Source organism: Oncorhynchus mykiss, chromosome 13, assembly GCF_013265735.2.
Source record: "Oncorhynchus mykiss isolate Arlee chromosome 13, USDA_OmykA_1.1, whole genome shotgun sequence".
Classification (NCBI taxonomy): domain Eukaryota; kingdom Metazoa; phylum Chordata; class Actinopteri; order Salmoniformes; family Salmonidae; genus Oncorhynchus; species Oncorhynchus mykiss.
The window spans coordinates 57,932,669-57,955,834 of NC_048577.1; the positions used below are offsets into that span (position 1 = coordinate 57,932,669).

Genomic DNA, 23,166 nt, shown 5'->3' on the forward strand with positions numbered 1-23,166 from the left:
GGTGGATATTTGTATTTAACCCTTATTTTAGTTGTATTAAAAAAAATCTGGTAAAATCAGATCTCATTACAAAGACCTGGCAACTACAACCGAACAATATTCTATCTCTCTCTCTCTCTCTCTGACTCGCTCTCTCACTCCTATCCTTCCATCCATCTCTCTCTCTGACTCGCTCTCTCACTTCTATCCTTCCATCCATCTCTCTCTCTGACTCGCTCTCTCACTTCTATCCTTCCATCCATCTCTCTCTCTGACTCGCTCTCTCACTTCTATCCTTCCATCCATCTCTCTCTCTGACTCGCTCTCTCACTTCTATCCTTCCATCCATCTCTCTCTCTGACTCGCTCTCTCACTTCTATCCTTCCATCCATCTCTCTCTCTGACTCGCTCTCTCACTCCTATCCTTCCATCCATCTCTCTCTCTGACTCGCTCTCTCACCCCTATCCTTCCATCCATCACTCTCTCTCACTCCTATCCTTCCATCCATCTCTCTCTCTCACTCCTATCCTTCCATCCATCTCTCTCTCTGCGGTTCCCACAGTTAGATAACGATGAGTGGGCAGCAGTGTATCGATCCTTTCCTGGTTAGAAGAACCTACACAGTATTCTGAGAGCTGTATTGTTACATCACTATTGTGTGTGAGAGAGAGCCTGTGTGTGGTTAGCAAACAGACCTCTAAACCACATAGCTGTGTGTGTCTGTGCTGTGGGATCCATTCCTGATTCACCAGGGCAGACCAGATTATAGAGGGGTAGGGGGTGTTGAGCAACCATCTCCCTTGATGTGTGCCAAAGGCCACACAAAACCTAAACATTCAACATTACATTTGGGTTAACAGGGGGGATGACATGCAGTCATGCCTGGAGAGATAACAGAGGGAAGACGCGTCTGTATTCACACACACGCACAACACACACTCCCCTAAACCCCTCCCCCCCCAACCAGACTCCCCATACCAGCTCCAACTCCAGGCATTCCTCAGTCCTAGCCCCAGGCCCGTCAACCCCCCTTGGCCCCTCCAGACGCCCACATCTGGACATAACACAGCTGGCTTTCAGCAGGGACTGGGGAAGAGGGGGATGGAGGGGAGATGGAGGGAGGGAAGAACAGAGGAGATGGGGGAGAAGGTGTATAGCACTGGGACTGATAAACACTGGGTTACTGGGGTTCATGTTTTATAAAAAAATAGGACACATTGCTTTTCCATGACTCACCATTACCACAGTACAGATGAGGAAACACTACAATACTCCATATGGGACATGACTATATATCTATAGCCTTCTTTTTGGGTGGAAGAGCGATTAGGTAAAGGTAAGACAAGAGATCAGTCTCAGTGGTTCAGTGAACTACTTCTCCATATAAATACATATATTAGGATCTAAAAGCAAAACAAAAATGATTTCAGATCAGCACTCATACCCTGAGACACTTAGTGAATATGGGCCCAGGAGAGTGTTTAAACCCAGCTGCTTTGTGCTTTCAGCTCTCCTCTCAGCTGAGTGGCTCCAGACTCCAGAAGACTCCTGTACTGTGTCCCTCTCGAGCGGAGCTGACCCCAGTCATCTTTATCCCATTACTGAGAACTGACGTGAGACAGACTGAGACACAATGTGGGACCGCAAAGAGACAGATGATACTTTTCACAAGTTCTCACAGAGAAAAAGTGGTAGAAAACTACCCACAGAATTACATCAAAACAATGAGGCAAGACAAAAACAACATTTGCAAAATCCCTTTGCGGATGGAGAGATGAGAAACGTGGGAATAGGAGAAAAGAAGTAGAAGAGGTGAAAGAAGGGATTTATGAAGTTCATATGATCCAGCTTCGACAGATAGAAGAGAGAAGTGTGTGTGTCATCATTGTACTCTACAACTGTATTTACAAAGCAGTTGTCCACTGGATCCATTAGTCATGGATCCTCTATCTGCTTTCTAGCCAACACCCAGAACACATCCTCTAACACACAACTCTCTCTCTCTTATCTCTTCCCTCTCTCAAAGACTCCTTCTTTCTTTCTCTCGTTCTCCCTCTTTTTCTCTCTCCTTCAACACAACACTCTACTCCAGCTCTCCATCATTATTCTCTCTCCTTCAACACAACACTCTACTCCAGCTCTCCATCATTATTCTCTCTCCTTCAACACAACACTCTACTCCAGCTCTCCATCATTATTCTCTCTCCTTCAACACAACACTCTACTCCAGCTCTCCATCATTATTCTCTCTCCTTCAACACAACTCTACTCCAGCTCTCCATCATTATTCTCTCTCCTTCAACACAACTCTACTCCAGCTCTCCATCATTATTCTCTCTCCTTCAACACAACTCTACTCCAGCTCTCCATCATTATTCTGCCTGCCTGCCTGTGTTTATTCAATCTTAACCTCTGACCTTAACTCTAACCCCACACCATGTTCTCTACATCCATTTATTCCCACGCAGATTCTCTTCCACTGCTGCACCAGCAGCCCTGCAGAGGAGGACCAAGGAGGACACATGAATATAGATCAGATTCTCTTCCACTGCTGCACCAGCAGCCCTGCAGAGGAGGACCAAGGAGGACACATGAATATGGATCAGATTCTCTTCCACTGCTGCACCAGCAGCCCTGCAGAGGAGGACCGAGGAGGACACATGAATATGGATCAGATTCTCTTCCACTGCTGCACCAGCAGCCCTGCAGAGGAGGACCGAGGAGGACACATGAATATGGATCAGATTCTCTTCCACTGCTGCACCAGCAGCCCTGCAGAGGAGGACCGAGGAGGACACATGAATATGGATCAGATTCCCATCTTAAGCTCCATCATTTCCTATCATGCAGTGATATGGTATCATGCAGTGATATGGTATCATGCAGTGATATGGTACCATGCAGTGATATGGTATCATGCAGTGATATGGTACCATGCAGTGAGAACTAGGGATGGGACTTGGAAATGATTTCACTATTCTTATAATATCTGGATTGTTGAAATACATGAGTGTGGACCTGCTTGCGCGACTCAGGAGAGGCGGTCCACTGTGCTCGTTGTTTCAGCAGACATATGGGGGAGGGGTGCTAGAGGAGCAGGGGCTGGTGTGTCTGACACAGAGAGAGATCATCCTATCTGGTCGTGTGTTTCTTGACTGCATCAAATCGATATAAAGAAACTAGCTAAGTACACAATCCAGTTAGCTAGCTAGCAAGGCTAATTGATGTTTTCTGCTGCTCTCCCCGCGTCCTTGTCTACAACAACTCCATTCCTATTAAACAACAGCCTACCTTTTGGTTGGTCATTGTAGCCTACTCCTTCTCATTTAGCCAACTCCATTCCTATTAAACAACAGGCTACCTGTTGGTTGGTCATTGTAGCCTACTCCTTCTCATTTAGCCAACTCCATTCCTATTAAACAACAGTCTACCTGTTGGTTGGTCATTGTAGCCTACTCCTTCTCATTTAGCCAACTCCATTCCTATTAAACAACAGTCTACCTGTTGGTTGGTCATTGTAGCCTACTCCTTCTCATTTAGCCAACTCCATTCCTATTAAACAACAGCCTACCCTTTGGTTGGTCATTGTAGCCTACTCCTTCTCATTTAGCCAACTCCATTCCTATTAAACAACAGTCTACCTGTTGGTTGGTCATTGTAGCCTACTCCTTCTCATTTAGCCAACTCCATTCCTATTAAACAACAGCCTACTCCTTCTCATTTAGCCAACTCCATTCCTATTAAACAACAGCCTACCTGCTGGTTGGTCATTGTAGCCTACTCCTTCTCATTTAGCCAACTCCATTCCTATTAAACAACAGTCTACTTGTTGGTTGGTCATTGTAGCCTACTCCTTCTCATTTAGCCAACTCCATTCCTACCTGTTGGTTGGTCATTGTAGCCTACTCCTTCTCATTTAGCCAACTCCAGTCCTACCTGCTGGTTGGTCATTGTAGCCTACTCCTTCTCATTTAGCCAACTCCATTCCTATTAAACAACAGTCTACCTTTTGGTTGGTCATTGTAGCCTACTCCTTCTCATTTAGCCAACTCCATTCCTATTAAACAACAGTCTACCTGTTGGTTGGTCATTGTAGCCTACTCCTTCTCATTTAGCCAACTCCATTCCTATTAAACAACAGCCTACTCCTTCTCATTTAGCCAACTCCATTCCTATTAAACAACAGCCTATCTTTTGGTTGGTCATTGTAGCCTACTCCTTCTCATTTAGCCAACTCCATTCCTATTAAACAACAGCCTACTCCTTCTCATTTAGCCAACTCCATTCCTATTAAACAACAGCCTACCTTTTGGTTGGTCATTGTAGCCTACTCCTTCTCATTTAGCCAACTCCATTCCTATTAAACAACAGTCTACCTGTTGGTTGGTCATTGTAGCCTACTCCTTCTCATTTAGCCAACTCCATTCCTATTAAACAACAGTCTACCTGTTGGTTGGTCATTGTAGCCTACTCCTTCTCATTTAGCCAACTCCATTCCTATTAAACAACAGTCTACCTGTTGATTGGTCATTGTAGCCTACTCCTTCTCATTTAGCCAACTCCATTCCTATTAAACAACAGGCTACCTGTTGGTTGGTCATTGTAGCCTACTCCTTCTCATTTAGCCAACTCCATTCCTATTAAACAACAGTCTACCTGTTGGTTGGTCATTGTAGCCTACTCCTTCTCATTTAGCCAACTCCATTCCTATTAAACAACAGTCTACTTGTTGGTTGGTCATTGTAGCCTACTCCTTCTCATTTAGCCAACTCCATTCCTATTAAACAACAGTCTACTTGTTGGTTGGTCATTGTAGCCTACTCCTTCTCATTTAGCCAACTCCATTCCTATTAAACAACAGTCTACCTGTTGGTTGGTCATTGTAGCCTACTCCTTCTCATTTAGCCAACTCCATTCCTACCTGTTGGTTGGTCATTGTAGCCTACTCCTTCTCATTTAGCCAACTCCAGTCCTACCTGCTGGTTGGTCATTGTAGCCTACTCCTTCTCATTTAGCCAACTCCATTCCTATTAAACAACAGTCTACCTTTTGGTTGGTCATTGTAGCCTACTCCTTCTCATTTAGCCAACTCCATTCCTATTAAACAACAGTCTACCTGTTGGTTGGTCATTGTAGCCTACTCCTTCTCATTTAGCCAACTCCATTCCTATTAAACAACAGCCTACTCCTTCTCATTTAGCCAACTCCATTCCTATTAAACAACAGCCTATCTTTTGGTTGGTCATTGTAGCCTACTCCTTCTCATTTAGCCAACTCCATTCCTATTAAACAACAGCCTACTCCTTCTCATTTAGCCAACTCCATTCCTATTAAACAACAGCCTACCTTTTGGTTGGTCATTGTAGCCTACTCCTTCTCATTTAGCCAACTCCATTCCTATTAAACAACAGCCTACCTGTTGGTTGGTCATTGTAGCCTACTCCTTCTCATTTAGCCAACTCCATTCCTATTAAACAACAGTCTACCTGTTGGTTGGTCATTGTAGCCTACTCCTTCTCATTTAGCCAACTCCATTCCTATTAAACAACAGTCTACCTGTTGGTTGGTCATTGTAGCCTACTCCTTCTCATTTAGCCAACTCCATTCCTATTAAACAACAGTCTACCTGTTGATTGGTCATTGTAGCCTACTCCTTCTCATTTAGCCAACTCCATTCCTATTAAACAACAGGCTACCTGTTGGTTGGTCATTGTAGCCTACTCCTTCTCATTTAGCCAACTCCATTCCTATTAAACAACAGTCTACCTGTTGGTTGGTCATTGTAGCCTACTCCTTCTCATTTAGCCAACTCCATTCCTATTAAACAACAGTCTACTTGTTGGTTGGTCATTGTAGCCTACTCCTTCTCATTTAGCCAACTCCATTCCTATTAAACAACAGTCTACTTGTTGGTTGGTCATTGTAGCCTACTCCTTCTCATTTAGCCAACTCCATTCCTATTAAACAACAGTCTACCTGTTGGTTGGTCATTGTAGCCTACTCCTTCTCATTTAGCCAACTCCATTCCTATTAAACAACAGTCTACCTGTTGGTTGGTCATTGTAGCCTACTCCTTCTCATTTAGCCAACTTCATTCTGTAATTGTAATTCCATTCAGCAATATCAGAAATCTCCCACTTCACTTGGAGCCTCACTGTGGTGCTGCTTTGATTGACGGCAATAACAAGCTACACGCATGAAAAACTGTCATATATTAAAATGTCTGTCCTTGTATGTAGCAATGTCACAAATAATTGAATTACATTTTAGACAAAGCCTTTTCATTAAAATAGGACTATCTTTTTAATATATATATTTTTATACTCTCCCAGGTAATTGAATACTGAAGTCCATTCAGATATTGGAATAACCGAGCCCATCCCTAGTAAGGACTGACAGCTAGCTGCAGTTTGTAGCTAGTAGTTGTTTATTCTCAGTTTGTGGTGTTTAGTCACTCTGTTAGTGTTTAGATTCAGATCCGTCTCGGTTTGACCTCAGCATCACCTGATACACACACGTACATACATACACGCACACACACACGTACATACACGCACACACCCACGTACACACACACACACACACGTACATATATACACACACACACACACACACACGTACATACACGCACACACCCACACACGTACATATATACACACACACACACGTTACGACACACACACACACATTACGACACACACACACACACACACACACATTAGGACACACACACATTAGGACCACCCCCCCGGGTTGTTTATATATACAGATGTGAGAGGTAGAGAAGAGCAGATGTTTCCAGTTAGGCATTCCTTCATAAAGCCTCAACATGATGTTGTAATGCAGGAGGAGGGTTGTGTGTGTGTGTGTCTGGGTCTCTATGCTGCAAGAAGAACATCCTTATGGGGGAGTAGGTCAATCACTAGTCTAACCCTGGGCTGGTCCAGACACACGCTTCAGACTGGAGACTGTTAGTGTGTTCTGACACAGTGGATGGCGACACCTGGAGAGATACTAGCACCTATTTAACCATTTGCATATGAACGTCCAGTATACAACTCACATAGGGCACGAGTACAGCACACAAACACACACAGGTGGTTGCACTAAGCTAATGTTACTTGACAGACACTGAGAAAATGGAAGTAGGGAATATAAGGTAACTGTCCACTTGACAAAGACTGAATCACATCATTTCAACAACAAAACATTCTTAATGTGATGAAGTTGAATCAACTGATTGGATTTGCAAAAAGTCATCACCTTAAGAGAATGTTGCATTTTCTTCACCCAACTTTTAACCTAAATCCAATGACATGGTGAAGTTTTAGTTTTGTTGCTTTCACATTGAATTCACGGTAGTGGACAACAACCAAATGTAACTAAAAACTAGACGTTGAACTGACGTCTGTGCCCAGTGGGGGAATGAAATCACTGGAGACATAAGCAACGACCTCAATCCCACAGAAACAAGTGGATTTACCAAAAGCGCAGAGGATTTGACAGCGAACAACTTACTCTGTTCTGTCAACTACATCAAGACTTAGACACCAGTAAAGAGTGTGACAGGGGAGAGAGGAGGGGGGAACAGAGAGGGAGGGAGGAACAGAGAGGAGGGGGGAACAGAGAGGGAGGGAGAGTCGCCAAAAGGCATTAGGGGTTGCACAAAAAGATGCCCAATTTTCACAACAAGTCACAGTTCAGAGAGAAAATCACCACTACAGAGTCTGACAGAACAGCAACAAAACCCTCACAGTGTGTATTCTGACAGATAACGCTATGCCCAGCTGTGGCTAGGGGTTTCTGGGTCAATATGGCTTCAAAACCAGCAGAAGGAGAAATATAAACTCAACTCACAGTTCAGACAGAAAATCCCTGGCCTCAACCACTGTGGGAAGAATAGCCACATCAACGCCACATCAATAGCAACAAGTAACAAGTAATCAATAGCAACTCATAATCATCACTGGACTAACAGCAGCAGACGTAAGGACTGGGCAGGGTTGATGTATACTCACTGGACGCTAACCACACTCCGAAACATACTACACTGACACTCCAACACACACACACCTTCTGCTACTCTCTGTTTATTATCTATGCATAGTCACTTTACCCCTACCTACATATTACCTCAATTACCTGGACTAACCTGTACCCCTGCACCTTGACTCAGTACCGGTACCCCCTGTAAATAGCCTCGTTATTGTTATTTCATTTTATTTGCTTTGAAGATGTTAAGAGCTGCTTGTGAACATTACTGTGTGTGTGTGTGTGTGTGTGTGTGTTAGCGGTGTGTGTGTGTGTGTTAGCGGTGTGTGTGTGTTAGCGGTGTGTGTGTGTGTGTGTTAGCGGTGTGTGTGTGTGTGTTAGCGGTGTGTGTGTGTGTGTGTGTTAGCGGTGTGTGTGTGTGTTAGCGGTGTGTGTGTGTGTGTGTTAGCAGTGTGTGTGTTAGCGGTGTGTGTGTGTTAGCGGTGTGTGAGTTAGCGGTGTGTGTGCGTGTTAGCGGTGCGCGGGTCAGCTATTTGTTCACCAGCACCCACCTGCAATTGCTAATAAACATCCTCAACCGCCCAACTATATGTGAAAGTCTGAGGCCAGCACCCGACCCTAACCCACAAATATAGAACATGTGTGTCACGCCCTGACCATAGTTTACTTTGTATTTTCTATGTTTTGATTGGTCAGGGTGTGATCTGAGTGGGCATTCTATGTTTCATGTCTTGTTTGTCTATTTCTATGTTCAGCCTGATATGGTTCTCAGTCAGAGGCAGGTGTTCGTCATTGTCTCTGATTGGGAACCATATTTAGGTAGCCTGGGTTTCACTGTGTGTTTGTGGGTGATTGTTCCTGTCTATGTGTTTTTCACCAGATAGGCTGTTTTAGGTTTTCGTTACGTTCATCACGTTCTTTATTTTGTAGTGTTTGCATTGATTCGTGTTTTACGTTTGTTCATTAAAACATGGATCGCAATCTACACGCTGCATTTTGGTCCGACTCTCCTTCTCACGAAGAAAACCGATACAGAATCACCCACCACCAACGGACCAAGCAGCGTGTCAACAGGCAGCAGCAGCAGCGTAAAGAGGAATGGACATGGGAGGACGTTTTGGATGGCAAGGGCTGTTACACTTGGGAGGAGATACTGGCTGGAAGAGATCGCCTCCCATGGGAACAGGTGGAGGCACTTAGGAGAGCAGAGGCAGCCGGAGAGAGGAGCCGGCGATATGAGGGAACACGGCTGGCAAGGAAGCCCGAGAGGCAGCCCCAAAAATGTATTGGGGGGGGGGGCTAACAGGGAGTATGGCTACGCCAGGTAGGAGACCTGGGCAGACTCCCTGTGCTTACCGGGGGGCTAGAGAGACCGGACAGGCACCGTGTTATGCAGTGGTGCGCACGGTGTCTCCAGTGCGGGTGCATAGCCCGGTGCGGTATATTCCAGCTCCGCGTGTCGGCCGGGCTAGATTGAGCGTCGAGCCTAATGCCATGAAGCCGGCTCTACGCAGCTGGTCCCCAGTGCGTCTCCTTGGGCCGGCTTACATGGCACCAGCCTTGCGCTCGGTGTCTCCGGTTCGCCTGCATAGCCCAGTGCGGGCTATTCCACCTCGCCGCACTGGCAGGGCGACCGTGAGCATTCAACCAGGTAAGGTTGGGCAGGCTCGGTGCTCAAGAGCTCCAGTGTGCCTGCACGGTCCGGTTTTTCCAGTACCACCTCCACACCCCAGCCCTCCGGTAGCAGCTCCCCGCACAAGGCTTCCTGTGCGTGTCCTCGGCCCAGTACCACCAGTGCCAGCACCACGCATCAGGCCTACAGTGCGCCTCGCCTGTCCAGCGCTGCCAGAGCCTCCCTTCTCTTCAGCGCTGTCGGAGTCTCCCGCCTGTTTAGCGCTGTCAGAGCTTTCCGCCTCTACAGCGCTGCCGGAGTCTCCCGCCTGTTCAGAACTGCCAGTTAGCATAGAGCTGCCAGTTAGCATAGAGCTGCCAGTTAGCATAGAGCTGCCAGTTAGCATAGAGCTGCCAGTTAGCATAGAGCTGCCAGTCTGCAAGGAGCTGCCAGTTAGCAAGGAGCTGCCAGTTAGCAAGGAGCTGCCAGTTAGCAAGGAGCTGCCAGTTAGCAAGGAGCTGCCAGTCTGCAAGGAGCTGCCAGTCTGCAAGGAGCTGCCAGTCTGCAAGGAGCTGCCAGTCTGCAAGGAGCTGCCAGTCTGCAAGGAGCCGCCAGAGCTGCCTGTCTGCAGGATGCCGCCAAAGCTGCCAGTCTGCAAGGAGCCGCCAGAGCTGCCAGTCTGCAAGGAGCCGCCAGAGCTGCCAGTTAGCATGGAGCAGCCAGGGCCGCCAGTCAGCATGGAGCAGCCAGGGCCGCCAGTCAGCATGGAGCAGCCAGTCAGCATGGAGCAGCCAGTCAGCATGGAGCAGCCAGTCAGCATGGAGCAGTCAGTCAGCATGGAGCAGCCAGAGCAGCCAGAGCTGCCAGTCAGCATGGAGCAGCCAGTCAGCATGGAGCAGCCAGAGCTGCCAGTCATCATGGAGCAGCCAGTCAGCATGGAGCAGCCAGAGCAGCCAGGGCCGCCAGTCAGCATGGAGCAGCCAGAGCTGCCAGTCAGCATGGAGCAGCCAGAGCAGTCTGCCAGCATGGAGCAGCCAGAGCTGCCAGTCAGCATGGAGCAGCCAGATCTGCCAGTCGACCAGACTCTTCCAGATCTGCCAGTCGACCAGACTCTTCCAGATCTGCCAGTCGACCAGACTCTTCCAGATCTGCCAGTCGACCAGACTCTTCCAGATCTGCCAGTCGACCAGACTCTTCCAGATCTGCCAGTCGTCCAGATTCTCCCAGATCTGCCAGTCGTCCAGATTCTCCCAGATCTGCCAGTCGTCCAGATTCTCCCAGATCCGCCAGTCGACCAGATTCTCCCAGATCCGCCAGTCGACCAGATTCTCCCAGATCCGCCAGTCGACCAGATTCTCCCAGATCCGCCAGTCGACCAGATTCTCCCAGATCCGCCAGTCGACCAGATTCTCCCAGATCCGCCAGTCGACCAGATTCTCCCAGATCCGCCAGTCGACCAGATTCTCCCAGATCCGCCAGTCGACCAGATTCTTCCAGATCTGCTAGTCGACCAGGATCTGCTGAAACTGCCAGCCAGCCAGGTTCTGGTAGTTTCTACTACCTGCCTGGGCTTCCTCTCAGTGCTGAGCTTCTTCTCAGTGCTGAGCTTCCTCTCAGTGCTGAGCTACCCATCTGTCCCGAGTTACCTCTGTCCCGAGCTGTCCCTCTGTCCCATGTTATCATTGTGGTGGGTAACCTATTTAGGGACGTTTAGGAGGGGGATTAAAACTGTCATGGAGTGGGGTCCACGTCCAGCGCCAGAGCCGCCACCGCGGACAGATGCCCACCCAGACCCTCCCCTATAGGTTCAGGTTTTGCGGCCGGAGTCCGCACCTTGGGGGGGGGGTACTGTCACGCCCTGACCATAGTTTACTTTGTATTTTCTATGTTTTGATTGGTCAGGGTGTGATCTGAGTGGGCATTCTATGTTTCATGTCTTGTTTGTCTATTTCTATGTTCAGCCTGATATGGTTCTCAGTCAGAGGCAGGTGTTCGTCATTGTCTCTGATTGGGAACCATATTTAGGTAGCCTGGGTTTCACTGTGTGTTTGTGGGTGATTGTTCCTGTCTATGTGTTTTTCACCAGATAGGCTGTTTTAGGTTTTCGTTACGTTCATCACGTTCTTTATTTTGTAGTGTTTGCATTGATTCGTGTTTTACGTTTGTTCATTAAAACATGGATCGCAATCTACACGCTGCATTTTGGTCCGACTCTCCTTCTCACGAAGAAAACCGTTACAATGTGGCTACAGTCCAATAGTTTTTGAAAGGGGGGCAGGACTGTTTTTTTGCATAATTTAGATATTACGTTTCTGCTTATAATTTTCTACATTTTGTCTATAATTAGATACATGTAGCTTCCCTCTTGTCATTATATGTTGCCCTAGAAGACTAAATAAACACCTGCTCAACAGAATAATGTAATAGATAGATAGAATGAATGCTTCAATCTAGTTGACGTCGGTGAAGTTCTCTCTGTCATCTTCATTCGCGGAGCAAAGGCATTTAGTGACTGGGGAGAAAATGCAATAACACAAATTAATGGAAAGATTTTCTGTGAAAAGATGTCCAGATACCACCAGTTTGACGGTTGTCAGGAAACAGAAAGCTGTGAAAACGACCCAATGAGTTTCTGATCAGTTTTCAGTTCTGATTGGATGCATATTTTATGTGGCCGAAATACTATCAAATTTTATGATGCTGATAAAGACAGCACCTCTACAGACGGTATATAACTGCACATTCACATTCTCTCAAGAGGCTGAAAGAAAGAAATCATATTTCTCCACTGCTGTTCCCAAGTCCAAATGTAGCCTACATTTGGTGTATCATTTTACTGCTAGAAATGCTTCAATCTGCAGGAGTTAATAATAAGGCCATTTGAGAGGATATACACCCAGAGTCAGCGTCCAGATTTCACTTTCCAGTTAACCCATCTAAACAGTAGGCTACAGTTCTCTTGACATGTCACAGGCCTATTTGAAGTCCGTCTTGTGACTATCGAATTTGTATAGTGCCTCAGAATAATCACACATAACAACAATATTTAATGACCCGAAACCCGTTTGCCCCGTGGATATAACATCGGGGCCATCAGGTTATGAGTCAACCCACATATCACTAGTGTGTGTGTCTCTGTCTCTCTCTCTCTGTGTGTGTGTGTGTGTGTGTGTGTGTGTGTGTCTCTGTCTCTCTCTCTGTGTGTGTGTGTGTGTGTGTGTGTGTGTGTGTGTGTGTGTCTCTGTCTCTCTCTCTGTGTGTGTGTGTGTGTGTGTGTGTGTGTGTGTGTGTCTCTGTCTCTCTCTCTGTGTGTGTGTGTGTGTGTGTGTGTGTGTGTGCGACACAGATATGGAGGTCAACAAGGTGTTTTTTTACCTGTTTCCCCCCAACTCCTACACACTCTATTGACGTCATAATGAGTGGCGCCAACCCCCACACAATCAAGTGACATAATAGTTTTGCTTGATGCCAACACAGTAAGGTGATATAACTGAATGAGCACCACACAAACACAGTCCTAATGATGTCACACACCTGTTCTCAACCACCGGCACCACAGACGCATGAGAAGAGTAGTCTCTGTAGTGGTTTGGCTGTGTGAGTGTGTGTGTGTGTGTAGGTCTGGCTGAGGCTGCTCTGTGTGATGCTGTGAGAAAGTGACACCTGACACTTTATCACAGGTGCTGGTGACAATAAAAGACTAAGCCCCGCCTCTTCTGGAGAAGGTGAGAGAGGGGGGTGTGTTTGTGTGACTGGGTACGTGTTAAGGTGATAGCTGCTGACTAAGCTGTGTGGAGAGGTAAGGGATACATCCTCATGACCACATGGTTCCGTTTCATTTCCTTCGCCATTTCACCGGCAAGTTAAAACCCACTCATTCATCCAATGGTAAGGTCTGATTGGCAAGTGTGTGAATATATGTTTTTATTGTTTATTTCACTTTGGTTAATTATCTATTCCACTTGCTTTAAAAAAAAGTTAAAAGTTAAAAGTTAAGAACAAATTTGCCACCCTATGGGATTCCCAATCACAGCTGGATGTGATACAGCCTGGAATTGAACCAGGGACTGTAGTGATACCTCTTGCACTGAGATGCAGTGCCACAGACTGTTGTGCCACTCGGGAGCCCCCATTTGCTTTGGCAAATCTAAACATATGATTCCCATGCCATTAAAGCCCTTATATTGACATTTAATTGAAATTGAGAGAGAGAGAGGCAAGCAAAAGACTAAACTCTTTCATTTGATAATGACACAATCTCGTCTCCTCTCTCGTCTCCTCTATTGAGGGGGAGGGGGTGTTCTGTTTCTTTGATTATGTCTCAGGAAGCTTTTAGCTGCTGTTAGGCCCTGGAGTGAGTCTCTTTACATCAGTCTATATATATACACCTGAAGGAATAGTCTTGGCTGGGTTAGACAGAGCATTCTACTGTAAACCCCTGTCACTGTGTGCGTGCATATGTGTGTCTCTTTCTCTCTCTTTGTGTGCGTGTGTGAGTGCGTGTGTTTGTGTGGAGAGCAGCCTTCAGATATACCCACGCCCCCTGTTAATTAAGCAATAAGGCCAGAGTAGGTGTGGTATATGGCCAATATACCACGGCTAAGGGATGTTCTTCCGTGCAACACAATGTGTTATATAACTGTCACACTCCCTCTGCAGCTCCAGTCATTGTCCTCAGTAGGATTCTATTAGTTGTTTAAAAAATACTTTTTAGAAAGCAGGACACGACTCACATGACTGTATAGGTAAGCCTGCTGTGCTTATGGATGAACATGAGAAAATGTTCTCCTTCCTGTTTTGAGTTTTATATCCACCACTGTTTACATACAGTATGTACATAATATTACAACCATATGCCTGTCTCTCTCTCTCTTTCTCCCCAGTTTCACCTTCTTTTTATACGTTATCAAGTCAACCATACACTGTACAGGGTAAATCATTTTTGGGATTCATGTGTGTACATTGTGCATAAGGGGGTTGCATTCCTGGTGCTACAGTCAGTACAGCTATTAATCACACAGTCAGTACAGCTACAATCACACAGTCAGTAGAGCTATAATCACACAGTCAGTACAGCAACAATCACACAGTCAGTACAGCTATAATCACAGTCAGTACAGCTACAGCCACACAGTCAGTACAGCTACAATCACACAGTCAGTACAGCTACAGTCACACAGTCAGTACAGCTACAGTCACACAGTCAGTACAGCTACAGTCACACAGTCAGTACAGCTACAGTCACACAGTCAGTACAGCTACAATCACACAGTCAGTACAGCTACAGTCCCACAGCCAGTACAGTTACACAGTCACAACATATACAGTCCCACAGCCAGTACAGTCACACTGTCAGTACAGCTACAGTCCCACAGCCAGTACAGTCACACAGTCAGTACAGCTACAGTCCCACAGCCAGTACAGTCACTCAGTCAGAACAGCTACAGTCACTCAGTCAGTACAGCTACAGTACAGTCACATTGTCAGTACAGCCTGAAATCAGTTGGTTCTGAGTTAATCTCTTCTTCTGGACTCTCTTAGCTGTCTCTCAAATCTACAGGAGTGTAAACAGTAGAGGAATGCAGGGAAAAGGAAACCAGAAGATGAAGGGAGATCAAACCCAGAAAACCCCAGTGAGAATCGTATGACTTCTACACACACAGATGCACTGATGCAAAAGGTGGCATGTGGACATACAGACAAGCATGCATACACCCACGTACGCAGGCAGTAATGCACACATGCACATATACAGACACACACACACGTGTGCACACATGAACACACACACACACATTAGGCGAATGTGTTAGTGATTATGGTTGGTGACAGGGGGTCTGTGGAGCTCTGTAGAGGCGCTGCCTGCACTACTTCCCAGCCCCAGAACAGACTGGGCTGCAGACTGGAGCCTAATCACTCAGCTCCTCCCTCGACTCCTCCCCCCAGGAAGTCCTGGAATTCAAGGTAACCCTAGGAGTCTGGCTGCCCTGACAACACTTACTGTAGCAAACTGGGCTCACTGCATACACAGTAGAGAGGAGAGGAAAAGAGAGGTCCTTTAGAGTTCTAGATAACTGAGTAGACTAAACAGTCACATCTAAAACTGATCAGAACTGCTCTGTGGTTAAGCAGCCATCCTGTGAAAGACTGCTGCCCTGCTACAGAGCCCCTCCCTCCCTGTTCCCCCATCCATCCAGCTGGTCAGACGTTTCTACGTGTGTTTTATGGACCACAGCGGAGGCCAAGGAGGGAAAACAGACGTGTGTGGGAGACAGGGTGTGAGACAGACGGCTGGTACTGACAGCTAGGAGGGACGTTCCAGTCGTACCCCCCCACTCTCTACGTCAGCCTCTGGAGTCTGCAATGGAAGTTACAGATGCATGGTCCATGTTTTATATTGCATATCTAGACTGAAATCCATCTCTTATAAAACATGGACTCTCAGTTGGGACACTGACAGAGTACAGGCATTGGGGTCAGCTGAAGGCTGCAGACCGGATACTGTCCCCTTATTATTTTATAATGAGTCCTGGCCACCAACTAAACTATATCAACAAATAAATACATTATTTTAGCTCTGTGGATTAGAGCGGACACACACGCATGCACATATCTCACAAACACACTTTGATCCCTTTGTGATGAAACAGGAAATATCACCTCCTCGTCCACCTTGTTACACATTACCATACACATGTCCAGCTGCAGGACCCTAGTCCTACGTGAGAGTGTGTGTGTGCATGCCGTGCATACATGAGTGTGTGTGTGTGTGTGTGTGCGTGCCGTGCACACATAAGAGTGTGTGTGTGTGTGCCGTGCATACATGAGAGTGTGTGTGTGTGCCGTGCATACATGAGTGTGTGTGTGTGTGCGTGCATACATGAGAGTGTGTGTGCGTGCCGTGCATACATGAGTGTGTGTGTGTGTGTGTGCGTGCCGTGCATACATGAGTGTGTGAGTGTGCCGTGCATACATGTGTGTGAGTGGGCCGTGCACACATGAGAGTGTGTGTGTGCGTGCCGTGCATACATGAGTGTGTGTGTGTGTGTGTGCCGTGCATACGTGTGTGAGTGTGTGTGCCGTGCATACATGAGAGTGTGTGTGCGTGCCGTGCATACATGAGTGTGTGTGTGTGTGTGTGCGTGCCGTGCATACATGAGTGTGTGAGTGTGCCGTGCATACATGTGTGTGAGTGTGCCGTGCATACATGAGAGTGTGAGTGTGTGAGTGTGCCGTGCATACATGAGAGTGTGAGTGTGCCGTGCATACATGAGAGTGTGAGTGTGCGTGCCGTGCATACATGAGTGTGTGTATGTGTGCTGTGCATACATGAGAGTGTGTGTGTCCTCCAGACATCCACACAACCCTACACTGGCCCACTGACTGGCTGTTGTGCAGGGTTTCCCAAACTCGGTCCTTTCCTCTCCTTTCCTTTCCCTTCCTCTCCTTTCCTCTCCTTTCCTCCTCTCCACTTGGAAAGGATTTGTTTCTGGGGTCTCTGTGTATTTTATGTTCTCTTCAGGCAAGCTTGGGCAGAGAGAGATTGAGAGAGAGAGGGAGGGGTGTGGGGGGGGAGATACATTTCCTGAGCTTAGTTAGGCCTTCTGGCCCCTCAGGCTGCTGGGATTTCTCTCCACGGCTCACAAAGCAATCGCAGCTGAGCAAAGGCTAAACACACACACACACTGCACGCACGCACACATACACCACATGCACACACATGCACACACGCCTTGTCAGTGCTTTTGTAGAAATAAGAGTTCTGCATCGTGCACCAATTGGCAAGACGAGCGTAAGTGAAAACACATGTTCTGTTGAATGCATGAAACAGAAGCAGAGGAGCCTCCTCTTGCAGATGAAAACAAAAGCAGAGTAGATTGTCAGGAAGACAGGGACCCAACGGAAATGTTTTCCAAATCAACATGCAATACTTGAACTAGATTTGAGAAAACAAACTGTTTGCAGCCCGGGGCTATAAGCCAGGGATATCATATTTCAGACATCAGCACATACAACCATTCACCAGAACATGTTCACCCAAGGGTCCCTATTCATAAAGCTTTACAGAGTAGGAGGGCTGATCTAGGAACAGGTCCCCCTGTCCATCCATCTTATTTATTGTTATTTATTTATTATGATCTAAAACACTAAACTGATCCTAGCCCAGCACTTCTACACTGAGGTCTACTGTAATACTGTGTGGATAGTAGTTTCTACAGCCACAGGATGTCACTGAGGTACTTGGCAAGCACAGGGAGAATTGCTGCATTGTCCATTAGGTCAGAATCCTAACCACTGTGATGTAATGACCCTTGACCTTTGAGTGCCTTTCTGACCATTGAAACTACAAGAAGTCTGGAACCAATCCTGCCATCTGACACACACACACACACACACACACACACACACATTATTACTACTGTGTGTTGACAGGTCTTGGACAGGGCTCCCTTCAAATAGAGGACAGGTCTAATCTAATCTAGGCCATCAGATCAGGTTGGAGCTCAGTCAGCCAGCTCAAAAAACAAGACCCAGGTAATCAGATCTCAGCGGGTATAGGATGGGGTCACCCTTAGACACAGATCTAAGGTAAATTTGTATGTCTCCCCCTAATAGTGAAGGTTATGATTTGGGGAAGATAGACTGACCCTAGATCTGTGACTAAAGGCAGGTGTTATACATCGGCTTGTCTGGCTGCTACAGCGAGAGAATGCTGTCCCACATTCAAATACCAGCACACGGTGACAGCATGGAACTGTGCAGATAGCAGATAGCAGTTTGGGTTTAGCTACCCTTGAGCTACCCTTGAACTCAATCTTACCTGGAACCCACAGGGTGAAAGCAAGAGAGGAAGACCCAAGAACAGCTGGAGGGGTGACACAGAACAAGACATGGAGAAAGTGGGGGGACGTATCATCACCTTGAAGGAATAGTGCAGGACAGAAGACCCAAGAACAGCTGGAGGGGTGACACAGAACAAGACATGGAGAAAGTGGGGGTGATGTATCAACACCCTGAAGGAATGGTGCAGGACAGAAGACCCAAGAACAGCTGGAGGGGTGACACAGAACAAGACATGGAGAAAGTGGGGGTGATGTATCAACACCCTGAAGGAATGGTGCAGGACAGAAGACCCAAGAACAGCTGGAGGGGTGACACAGAACAAGACATGGAGAAAGTGGGGGGACGTATCAACACCCTGAAGGAATGGTGCAGGACAGAAGACCCAAGAACAGCTGGAGGGGTGACACAGAACAAGACATGGAGAAAGTGGGGGTGATGTATCAACACCCTGAAGGAATGGTGCAGGACAGAAGACCCAAGAACAGCTGGAGGGGTGACACAGAACAAGACATGGAGAAAGTGGGGGTGATGTATCAACACCTGGAAGGAATGGTGCAGGACAGAAGACCCAAGAACAGCTGGAGGGGTGACACAGAACAAGACATGGAGAAAGTGGGGGTGATGTATCAACACCTGGAAGGAATGGTGCAGGACAGAAGACCCAAGAACAGCTGGAGGGGTGACACAGAACAAGACATGGAGAAAGTGGGGGTGATGTATCAACACCTGGAAGGAATGGTGCAGGACAGAAGACCCAAGAACAGCTGGAGGGGTGACACAGAACAAGACATGGAGAAAGTGGGGGTGATGTATCAACACCTGGAAGGAATGGTGCAGGACAGAAGACCCAAGAACAGCTGGAGGGGTGACACAGAACAAGACATGGAGAAAGTGGGGGTGATGTATCAACACCTGGAAGGAATGGTGCAGGACAGAAGACCCAAGAACAGCTGGAGGGGTGACACAGAACAAGACATGGAGAAAGTGGGGGTGATGTATCAACACCTGGAAGGAATGGTGCAGGACAGAAGACCCAAGAACAGCTGGAGAGGTGACACAGAACAAGACATGGAGAAAGTGGGGGTGATGTATCAACACCTGGAAGGAATGGTGCAGGACAGAAGACCCAAGAACAGCTGGAGGGGTGACACAGAACAAGACATGGAGAAAGTGGGGGTGATGTATCAACACCTGGAAGGAATGGTGCAGGACAGAAGACCCAAGAACAGCTGGAGGGGTGACACAGAACAAGACATGGAGAAAGTGGGGTGACGTATCAACACCTGGAAGGAATGGTGCAGGACAGAAGACCCAAGAACAGCTGGAGGGGTGACACAGAACAAGACATGGAGAAAGTGGGGGTGATGTATCAACACCTGGAAGGAATGGAGCAGGACAGAAGACCCAAGAACAGCTGGAGGGGTGACACAGAACAAGACATGGAGAAAGTGGGGGTGATGTATCAACACCATGAAGGAATGGTGCAGGACAGAAGGGTTTGGAAGAGATTGGAAGCATGTAATTCCATAAGGAATTCAAAGGCCTTAATTAAGTACTGTATGTTCTCTCGAACATCCCCTAACTTCTGCCATAATCCCCGAAATACCATCCCCTGATCCAGGAGCCTTCAGTCCATATCTGATGTGCAGATATGAGTGCAGGATTTTGTTCCAGCCAAGAACACAAGAACACAGCCCTACTCCAGTGGAAAAAGCATGTATCTATGTCAGCTGGTGGTCTCTGGTGTGTGTTTGTGCATGTGGAAGCTTTTGTTCCAGTCCAGCACTAACCCACCACCACAACACCCCTACAAAGTAAACATCCATTGAGTCTCAACCGAGGGGGTACGCACCTTTTTGGCGGCCCGCGACGGAGACCTTCGCGTGGGCTTGGGTACCTCTCTGGTCAGGGTAGTGGGCAGTTTGGACACGGAGCCGTTCTCTCTCTTGGCCGTGGGCGAGGAGGCCGGGGGCGAGGAGGGGGGTGGTGAGGCTGGGGGTGAGGCAGGGGACACAGAGGTGGGTCCCCCCAGATGGACAGCCATCTCCTCGGTGCAGACGAGGCGCAGGCTGCGGAGGTACTCGTCCGTCTCCCGGTCTACCACCAGCAGCCTGGTCTCATGCTCCACCGCCTTGATCCTCTGCACCACCTGTGGGCAGAGGGAGATCATTATTTCACATCATTATAACACTGTACAGAGCCATAATATGACATTTGAAATGTGTATATTTGAAACTTGTGAGTGTTACTGTTCCTTTTTTAAATTGTATATATTACTCTGTTGTTTATTATCTAGTTCACTTGCTTTGGCAATATAAACATATTTAATTTTACCTTTATTTAACTAGGCAAGTCAGTTAAGAACAAATTCTTATTTTCAATGACGGTCTAGGAACAATGGGTTAACTGCCTGTTCAGGGGCAGAACGACAGAGGGGTGTCAGCTCGGGGATTTGAACTTGCAACCTTCCAGTTACTAGCCCAACGCTCTAACCACTAGGCTACCCATGTTTCCCATGCCAATAAAGCCCTTTGAATGGAATGGAACAAAGGAGAGGATGAAAGCGTAAGATAGGGAGAGAAAGAGAATGAGAGTAATAACATGATAGTTGACATGATAATGAAGTAGTGAACTACAGGGAATAGGGGGTGATGGGAGACAGAAACACCAACACTCTCTACAGTAGCTGGACCCTACATCATGTCAGCCTCTTTGTTGAAGTGTCTAAAGTGGGTCTCCCTTGTCCCAGGCCTCCCAGCAGACGTCTGTCTCCGCCAGTGATGACTTACTGCTGAGCGGCACGGGGTAAGGGACTAGGGAGGAAGGGTTTGGGAACACATTCTCATTTACAGCAACGACCTGGGGAATAGTTACAGGGCAGAGGAGGGGGGATGAACGAGCCAATTGTAAACTGGGGATGGTTAGGTGGCAATGATGGTATGAGGGTTAGATTTGGAATTTAGCCAGGACACTAGGATTAACACCTCTACTCTGACAATAAGTGTCATGGGATCTTTAGTGACCACAGAGAGTCAGGACACCCGTTTAACATCCCATCCAAAAGACAGCACCCTACACAGGGCAATGTCCCCAATGACTGCCCTGGGGCATTATTTTTAGACCAGAGGAAAGGGTGCCTCCTACTGGCCCTCCAGCACCACTTCCAGCAGCATCTGGTCTCCCATCCAGGGACTGACCAGGACCAACACTGCTTAGCTTCAGAAGCCAGCCAGCAGTGGTGGTGTGCTGCCGGCTTTAACCAGCAGTGGTATGCAGGGTGGTGTGCTGCTGGTTAAAGCCAGCAGTGGTATGCAGGGTGGTGTCCTGCTGGTTAAAGCCAGCAGTGGTAGGCAGGGTGGTGTGCTGCTGGTTAAACCCAGCAGTGGGATGCAGGGTGGTGTGCTGCTGGTTAAAGCCAGCAGTGGTATGCAGGGTGGTGTGCTGCTGGTTAAAGCCAGCAGTGGTATGCAGGGTGGTGTGCTGCTGGCACATATTAAACATGTCGATGTAGACCACTGACAGAGAAAACCGGATGGAGTTGGACAGTTCGTGATGTGCAATACTCACTTGATGGTGCGTATCTTTCTCCACATTTCCCCCGTTCACCTCAATGACACGGTCCCCCGGGCGCAGCCCCGAAGCTTCCGCTGACGACGCGGGCTCAACTTTGCGAATGAACTGGCCGTTCTTCCCCTTCTCACCGTGCAAGTGAAACCCATACCCGTTCTCACTCTTTGTCATGATACAAAGCCGTGGTTTCAGTTCGCTGGCCATTTCTCCTGCAGTCCAGGACTTTAACCCTATTTTGTTCTTGAATATAGTTAGCAATGCAGAAAACATACAAAAATGTAATACAATAATGACCCAACAGAGCGCAGAGCGAAACTTTCACTCTACATGTAAAACACCATCCTCTGCGTATGCGTAATTTGTTCCAAAAGTTGCTCTGCAGGTTCTTCACACACAAAAACGCTCCAAACACAAGAAAACACTCCGTATTAAAAATTATATTCCAGCATTGAACTTCACATGTAATAAAGGCAAACTCCTCCTAAAAATAGCGTAAATTATTGACCCAGGCGAACGTATTGCATGGTGGAGCCAAGATATCCGCTAGTCGTATCGTCTCTCCGAAAACGAGTGAATTATTCTTGTTGGAGGCGCAGCGTCTTCAATGCCTCCAATTTGCCCATCCTGAGGACTGATAAAGCGAGAGACCATGCTGCACCAGGAAAGAGCAACAGGCACTAACTAACCCCTCTCTCGACCTCCATCCATAACAATCGGTTGGGGAATAAGGATTAAATTACAACACATGCCGGGTTTCCAGATAATTGGATAGGACACTCGTTTGGTGCGTAATAGCACCTCCCTCGCTAGAAATCAACGAGTTTTTCTGAGGCTGTCATTATAAGAGCGCGGCTCTTGAAGAGTGGTCTAAGAAGGGGTGCTTTCTCACTGAGTAGCCTAATCAAGCGCATGCTGTGGAAATGCTGCCGTTTAGCACGGGATGGGGGTCCAGGTATGAGGACTCCGCAAGTAATCGACCAATCAGTGTGCTCGCTGGGTGTCTCAAGTCTCCAAAATGGCGACCTCACCAAAAAATAGTTAGGAGGTTGTTTTGTTGTGTCGGAAAGGACTCAATTGTATCATGTTGACAACACAATGATTCGTTGTCATTAAATTCAGGTAAATAACGATGTATTTGTAACATGACCCCTCTAGCACCATTACGCAT

At 47.3% G+C, this 23,166-nt stretch overlaps 1 protein-coding gene across 1 annotated transcript in view; it reads right to left on the bottom strand.

The window, feature by feature from the left end:
* Window positions 1-22,945, bottom strand: part of LOC110486920 (Na(+)/H(+) exchange regulatory cofactor NHE-RF2) — a 58,448-nt gene extending 35,503 nt beyond the window's left edge. The window contains exons 1-2 of the mRNA XM_036941683.1: window positions 21,996-22,945; window positions 20,281-20,577 (exon numbers count right to left, since the gene is read on the bottom strand). Coding sequence (XP_036797578.1) covers window positions 20,281-20,577; window positions 21,996-22,268 — 570 coding nt within the window. The 5' untranslated portion in view covers window positions 22,269-22,945. The remainder of the gene's footprint in view (window positions 1-20,280; window positions 20,578-21,995) is intronic.
* Between the last annotated feature and the right edge of the window lie 221 nt (window positions 22,946-23,166).